This window comes from Metopolophium dirhodum, chromosome 6 (genome assembly GCF_019925205.1).
Source record: "Metopolophium dirhodum isolate CAU chromosome 6, ASM1992520v1, whole genome shotgun sequence".
Taxonomy (NCBI): Eukaryota; Metazoa; Arthropoda; class Insecta; order Hemiptera; family Aphididae; genus Metopolophium; species Metopolophium dirhodum.
Genome location: NC_083565.1, coordinates 25,028,314 through 25,036,050, shown reverse-complemented (window position 1 = coordinate 25,036,050; position 7,737 = coordinate 25,028,314). Strand labels below are relative to the sequence as shown.

Here is a 7,737-nt window from a genome sequence, read left to right as displayed (position 1 = left end):
CCAGTACAAAGTACAGGTACCGCAGCGACCAGTCTACACTTTTCGTCAACCGCCACTACGGGCTACAGCGCGACAACGCCAACTCCCCCACCACGCCACAAAGGCACAAGGTGGGACGGGAAGGCGAGTCGCGTAGAACGAGTACCGGCCGTCGTAGACCTACTACTAGCAACGTAACCCACGTCGTGAGCACAGCCACACGACCACAAAGAGAGAGATCTATATTTTCATATAGCCCGCCGTCATTTTGTGTTCTTTTTTTTTTATATCTTTCTTTGCTACATATATTTATATATATATCTACGTACACCCGGTACGGGGAAAAATAAACCCAACCATCGACACCCGAAATTGTGTTTGTTTTTTTTACGCTCGAGTGTGCCACCCAACATACCACACCAACGACCGGCTCTCCGCGGACCACCTACCACAACCGTCGTAGCCGCGTCAAATTGGCTCCCCGCAGAGGAATCATCGCCTCAAGACAGCGTAAAGGTAAGAGTTTTTTCACGCTGACACATACCTCGGTAGATTGCTTATATTAAGTTAATATTAAGACGTTTAGCCAGGAGTGTGTTTGCCGGTTAGCTAGGATTCCCAGTGAACATTACGTAAGAATTATTTCTAGCACGTAACAGGGAATCCCGCGCAGCCGTGCATAACCGTGATACGGATTGGGAAGTAGTTATATAACAACCGCCACCCCTCCGCAACGCCTACCTTTCGTCCCGCGACATTACCGTCGATAACAGCACAGCGCGCAGGCCAAAACCGGTTTCAGCCGCTGCAGCCGTCAACTGCCGCCGCCGAGTACGTCGACCCAGTTCTGCTATTCTGGGAACGCAACGGCGGCACCGTCAACAGCTGACCTACTAACGTAATCGCTGATAAACTTCCGTAAACAGCGCACAAAATTTACGTCAAAAAAAAAAAAAAAAAAAAGTCTCTAAACCACGTACACACACCAAACACAAGCTACCTCACCGACCAACTGCTTAACGACAGCATTTGTAATTAAATCATACATAATGACTGGTAAAACGTTACAACAGTTATCGTCGGTGGAGCTGCGTAGCGAGTGCTCGGCCCGCGGACTCAGTGTGTCCGGGTCGAAGTCGGATGTGTATGTCAGGCTAGAGGAGCACCTTAGGGAAATCGGACTAGTTCCCGAGAACGTGAGGTTTGAACCAGTGCAGGCCCCAATCACAGGATTAGGGGACGGTACTGGACAACAACCACACGTTCGATCAACGCTGCTAAGCACGGACGTCAGTCAGATTTTCGGACCATCGGCTAGGGGTATCTCGACAAGCCATACGGCAAGTCAAGGACCAACGGACGATCGGCCAGAGGACTGCGACAACCAGCTGAACATGCAACAGGGCCAGTCCGCACACCCATTAGATACCGACATTTTCAAAACCGCAGCGGAACAACTGCAAAAGTTAAAACTGGCGTTGCCACAAACGAACGACACAACGTCGTTCGAGGCACGCCTAATGGCGCTCGAGGCAAGCATGACGCGGTTCTTTACGGAATCGCGCACGACCGCCACGCAGCAGCCACACGACTTTGCAGTCCCGCGGTACACCAACCACCCGTCACCCGTACACATAACAACTCGCCCACACGATAGTTACCAGTCGGGTAGGTCGTATGAGCGCAACGAAGGCGGCGCTCAGCCGAGCGCCAGCCACACTACCGCCACGAACAACCGACCGTTCTTCACGCGCGACGGTCAACACGACTATACGGGTCACACCACACACGCGTCATATGAAGCACGCGTACAAGAACGTTCGGTACTAATACCGTACGAGGACTTGCGTACAGCAAGAGCCTCGTTACCCGAGTTCACAGGAACTAGGGCCGAGGACCCCGTACGGTTTATAGACAATACCGAGTCGATTTTGACGCAAGCGCGTATACACCCATCGGGTTGGTGCAGGGCGGTCGAGCCGCAATTAAAAGGAACGGCGAGTACATGGTACAATTCTATCAGGGCACTCGACCTATCCTGGACAGAATTTAGGGAGGAATTTTATGAAAATTTCAATAACGCCGAAATTCAGTCTCGATTGCGCGCCGACATCGTGTCAACACGTCAAACGCCCAGACAGTCGTTAACGGAATTTGTGCTGATTAAAAACCAGCTGGCGCGCCGCGTAAATACCGGCCTATCCGAATCGGAGTTGGTAGGTATTATCGCCGGACTAACGCGTGACACTTTCCGTACACACATACGTCTACACCGACCATTGACGTTCAGCGAGCTGCGACGCATCGCAGGCGTTTTGGACCCGGTAACGGACAACACCAACCCGCCCCCACAACAATGGGCCCCTAAAACGAAAAAAGTGGTGGAAACCCCACAAACAGCCCCCCCGGTCAAAAAAAAATTTTTTGCAAAAAAAACTGATAATACACCACCGGGGCCGTGCAGATATTGTGGGGAGCTCCATTGGAACAGTAAGTGTCCAAACAGACCGACCACGTCGGGAAACGGCGGGGGAGTCGACGAGGACTAGTCCCCCTCATCGACTCATCACCACCCCCTCACTCATCACCACCCACTCTCGGTAGTACACACGGAAAAAATAAGCGTAATCGAAAAGCGCGTAGTTCGGTAATTCAACACACAGAACAACCAACTACGAACATTTTTTCCGTCCAATCACCACTCGGCACCCGTTCACAGACCCCCAACCTACACCACCCCACCATTGAACACACTCACCTCACCGGTGACACGTGTGTTCAACAACAACCGGCTTATGGGGCAGCCACAGGTGTAGGGACAAAGGCAACAGAGACACGGGTGTTCACCCACACAGGTGACGGGGACACAAGCACACACACCGCGCTTATCCCCGCATTAGGTCAGTCTGCGCACGTAAGGCAACAGGCGAGCAACGAGGCAACCGATGTTGACAGTATGGTCATGGCGGTTAACACCACCGACCAGACAGTCTCCATCGCGGTTCAGAACCAGTTGTCCCGCTCGACCAATTGCAATACGACTAATAACGGTACGCGAACATGCCAAGACAAAATTCCGACCCCCGCGGTCGAACTCGAATTTCCGTCAGGCTTCGTAACAGCCCTATTAGATTCGCAGGCACAAAAATCATACGTAAACCCGACAGTAGCCCGTAAATACGGCAAAACACCCACCCACGGACCAACAAACACAGTCCGGATGGCGGACGGTCGCACTGCAACAACCAGTGGCACCTCCACATTCGAAGCTAGGATAGGTACACTCGATATAAAATTCGAAGCGACCATCCTAGACAATTTGTATTGCGACGCGTTACTAGGACACGACTTTCTTGTTAACAACGAAGTCTCTTGGGATTACGCCGCGTGCACAATTCACATGGGTAAGCAAATTCGTACGTCGACATGTTGGAAAGGGAAATCTCAACCACCCGCCACTCGTCCCGACCTGTCACAATTAGAATTCGGAAACGACCCCGAAACACGCGCGAAACTAACCAAGATTTTAAATAAATACGCGGTAGTATTCAGCGAAAAAGTAGGACGTACCAAATTAATTGAACACGAAATTCTGCTAAAAGACCCGTCCCCAATCGCGCTCAAACCATACCCATATCCGCAGCAGAAACAAACTGCTATCGACGATATGGTACGCGATATGGAACTCCAGGGGCTCGTAGAACCAAGCACCTCACCATGGGCCGCACCAGTAGTAATGGCAAAGAAAAAAGACGGAACTTTTCGTCTCTGTGTCGACTACAGGAGGCTTAACGACGTTACGGAATCCGACGCGTACCCTATGCCAGATCTCAACAAAATGATTAGGCAAATGCGGGGCGCGAAAATATTCAGCATTTTTGACCTGAAGTCGGGGTACTGGCAAGTGCCGCTACACGAAAATGCACGAAAATATACGGCATTCCGAACACGTAGAGGTCTATATCAGTTCAGAGTCCTCCCCTTCGGTCTAAAGAATAGTCCAATGACTTTCGTGAGACTCATGAACGAGGTCATGAGGGGGGTACCAGGATGATTTCGTACAAGTTTACCTGGATGATATTGTAGTATTTTCACGGGACGAGTACGAACACCAGGCCCACTTAGACAAGGTTCTCGAGCGGCTCAAGAGGTTTGGACTAACGTGCAACACAAAAAAATGTAAAATTGGCCTACGCGAAATTTCATTTTTAGGGCACATCGTAGACTCGGAGGGCATACAAAAACAACCGGAAAAATTGGTATGCATTGACAATTTTCCGGTTCCCAAAAAGGTTAGGGACGTACGTAAATTTTTGGGCGTGTGCAACTGGTACAACCAGTTCGTAGATAATTACGCGGATACCATAGCACCTCTCACTAACTTATTAAAACAGGGAGTACGGTGGAAATGGACAGAGGTGGAACAACGCGCGTTCGAAACAATAAAAAACGCGCTAGTCACATCACCAAAATTGTCGCCACCCGATTATAACAAACCGTTTTGTCTGCAAACAGATGCAAGCGAAATAGGAGCCGGTGCGGTACTCTTCCAACGGGGTGACAGACCGGAGGAAAGACGCATAGTGTCCTACGCAAGCAAAAAGTTTAGCGAAACACAAACAAGGTACGCCGCGGTCGAACGCGAGTGCCTAGCGATAATCTGGGCGACAGACAAATTCCGTCCATACCTAGAAACCCGACGTTTCGAACTCCTCACCGACAACTCGGCACTAACATGGTTACACAGGGCTAAAGACAAAAATTCAAAATTAACACGTTGGTCACTACAACTAGCTAATTTGGATTTTAGTACGGTACACGTCCCGGGAATACAAAACGAAGCACCCGATTTGTTATCTCGTGACCCGGCACCGGGCACACCTGTAGACGAAGATCGACTTGAGGAAAAATTGGTAGGGGCGCCCACAGCGCCGACAACCAGTGTTGACCTCGAATCTGACCGAATATTTTCCATGTTCGATAACCACGTTAGTGACGACACACCACTCACCGCGACGACTCTCGAAAAATGGCAGTCCGAAGACGCCACAATCCGCGAAGTAGTCGCCGGTCACAGGTGGGTCGGGCCAGCGCGGAACACTAGGAGCACAAAATCGGGAACGAACACATACGTTTTTTCCGAAGGTCTCTTACGCGTAAACGTAGGCACCCACACACCCGTCGTGATACCAAAAACCAAAGCACAACATGCAATTTGGAGGTGTCACGATCACGTCTTATCCAACCACCCGGGTTGGAAAGAGACGTACCGGGCGGTTCGACAACGGTACTATTGGAAAGGTCAAAAAAACGACGTCAGGTTATATGTCGGTGCGTGCCACGTATGTGCGTGCACGAAACCACTAAACTCACGTCCAAACGACCCAATGCAACCAAGAACCCCCCGTGAACCATGGGAAGTTATCAGTGTCGATCTCATGGGCCCATACCCACGTTCTGGTAAGGGAAAATCGTACATACTGGTAGCAACCGACTGTTTTAGTAGGTGGACCGAGGCTTACCCCTTAGGAACAGCAACCTCTAAAACAATAATCGAAACGTTAGAACGCGAGTTCTTTTCGCGTTTCGGTTACCCCCGCGTGTGTCTCAGTGATAACGGCCCACAGTTTGTGTCAAACGAAATGATGAACGCGCTAGAACGCTGGGGGGCACAGGGTTGGACGACCCCAATCTACCACCCGAGGGCCAACCCAGTCGAACGCCGTAATCAAGATTTAAAAAAAGGGTTACGCGCACAACTAGTAACGGGCAAACATAAATCTTGGGACACGAAACTACCCTCAATCCTATTTTCGATACGGAACAGGTGTAACGAACAGACATGCTACCCACCCGCGGTCCTTGTCCTCGGCAGAGAGTGCAAGAGACCCGGAGACTGGGCGCTGTCTAAAGCGGCGCCGGTACACATCAAAAAAATACAGGAAGAGAGGGTAGAGCGGGAGAAACGTATTTTAGGCAAAAAGGTAGTGGTAAAACCAAGCACGAACACCGGCACACCGGTGAAGTTCGGCAAGGGCGACGTAGTCTACTACAAAGCACACCACTTATCTAAGGCACACAAAGATTTTCACGCCGGTTTCGCACCAAAGTGGTGGGGACCGGTAAGACTGGCGAAACAGGTCGGGAAAGGAGTCTTCCAAACCGACCAACAACCACCGCGGAAAATACATGTGTCATGCTTAAAACGGGCACCGATAGGCCAACATTAAATAAACAATTGTCTGTAATAATAATCATTTACAGACAACATGACCGGCCAACAGCAGGAGAAGTGGCAGCAGGTGGCCGAGTTAATCCAACGGCTGGGGCTGGTATCCGGTGGCCAGGATGAGCCGCGAACAGCCGCCCAGGTCGCGAGGATGACTACCCGCCAACTCCTGCAGGATCCAGTGCGGGCGGCCATCTACAACCGGGGCTGGGCGGACCGTACGATGGACATCCAGCGGAGGTTGCGGCCACACCGAACACCATCAACATCAACACCCGGCAGCCGCACACCGTCCCTGACAAGGCCACCACCCCCAGCAACGACACCTGCCCCCGTAACACCTGCGGAGCCGGCACCGGTACCCAGGCAAACGGGGGTACTCCCCGGCCCAACGGGAAAGGTGAGGACGGAGGCGCAGCAGGCACGGAACCGCCGGAAATTCCAGCAGCTAAAGGAAAAGAGGAAAGCCAGGGAAAGCGAGGCAAGCCAACAACGTCGGCTTGCCAAGCAACCCGCGCCAACCTCAGACCCGGAAGCAGCCGGCACGCCTCCGGCCAACCCAACACCGATGGAGGTGGACAAACCGGCATCCAAGGACGGCAAGTCCGAGGAGCCGGGACAGCCCACCAGCCAGGAGTCACCAGACCAATCAGAGGCCACGGTGGACATAACCGAGGCAGATTGGCTGGTGGCGTTCGAGGGGATGCCGGAGTTAGACGACACACACTCGTTCTACACTCCGGTAGGGTCCCCAAAACACCCCCAGTAACACACACGGGCGCGGGCAAGTCTACCTCAAGCGAAAGCCAGAGGTAGTACAAGCCACCCCCTCCCCTAATAGCACACAGACACCGGTACAAGTGTACCCCGTGTGACGGTTTGGCGGGGGGAGTATGACGCGGTACGCAGCGGCCACCAGTACAAAGTACAGGTACCGCAGCGACCAGTCTACACTTTTCGTCAACCGCCACTACGGGCTACAGCGCGACAACGCCAACTCCCCCACCACGCCACAAAGGCACAAGGTGGGACGGGAAGGCGAGTCGCGTAGAACGAGTACCGGCCGTCGTAGACCTACTACTAGCAACGTAACCCACGTCGTGAGCACAGCCACACGACCACAAAGAGAGAGATCTATATTTTCATATAGCCCGCCGTCATTTTGTGTTCTTTTTTTTTTATATCTTTCTTTGCTACATATATTTATATATATATCTACGTACACCCGGTACGGGGAAAAATAAACCCAACCATCGACACCCGAAATTGTGTTTGTTTTTTTTTACGCTCGAGTGTGCCACCCAACATACCACACCAACGACCGGCTCTCCGCGGACCACCTACCACAACCGTCGTAGCCGCGTCAATGTAGGCGCGTATGGTAGGGATAGTGATGGAGGTATTCTAATGAATTCGAAACTAGGAAAAAGCTTAGATAGTAAACAACTGAATGTACCTTCAGATACTGAACTTCCCGGAACTGAAAATTTGGCACCATTTGTGATTTTAGGAGACGAGGCATTCCCTTT

At 51.7% G+C, this 7,737-nt stretch overlaps 1 protein-coding gene across 1 annotated transcript; it reads left to right on the top strand.

The window, feature by feature from the left end:
- Positions 1-7,465, top strand: LOC132947823 (proteoglycan 4-like). The gene is made up of 2 exons (XM_061018051.1): positions 1-495; positions 6,244-7,465. Exon 2 carries the CDS (start codon positions 6,249-6,251, stop codon positions 6,975-6,977), a length of 729 nt encoding a protein of 242 aa, XP_060874034.1. The 5' UTR covers positions 1-495; positions 6,244-6,248; the 3' UTR covers positions 6,978-7,465.
- The last annotated feature ends 272 nt before the right edge of the window (positions 7,466-7,737 follow it).

Coding starts and splice junctions, on each gene's coding strand:
- LOC132947823 (XM_061018051.1), top strand. CDS start 6,249: ATGACCGGCCAACAGCAGGAGAAGTGGCAGCAGGTGGCCGAGTTAATC.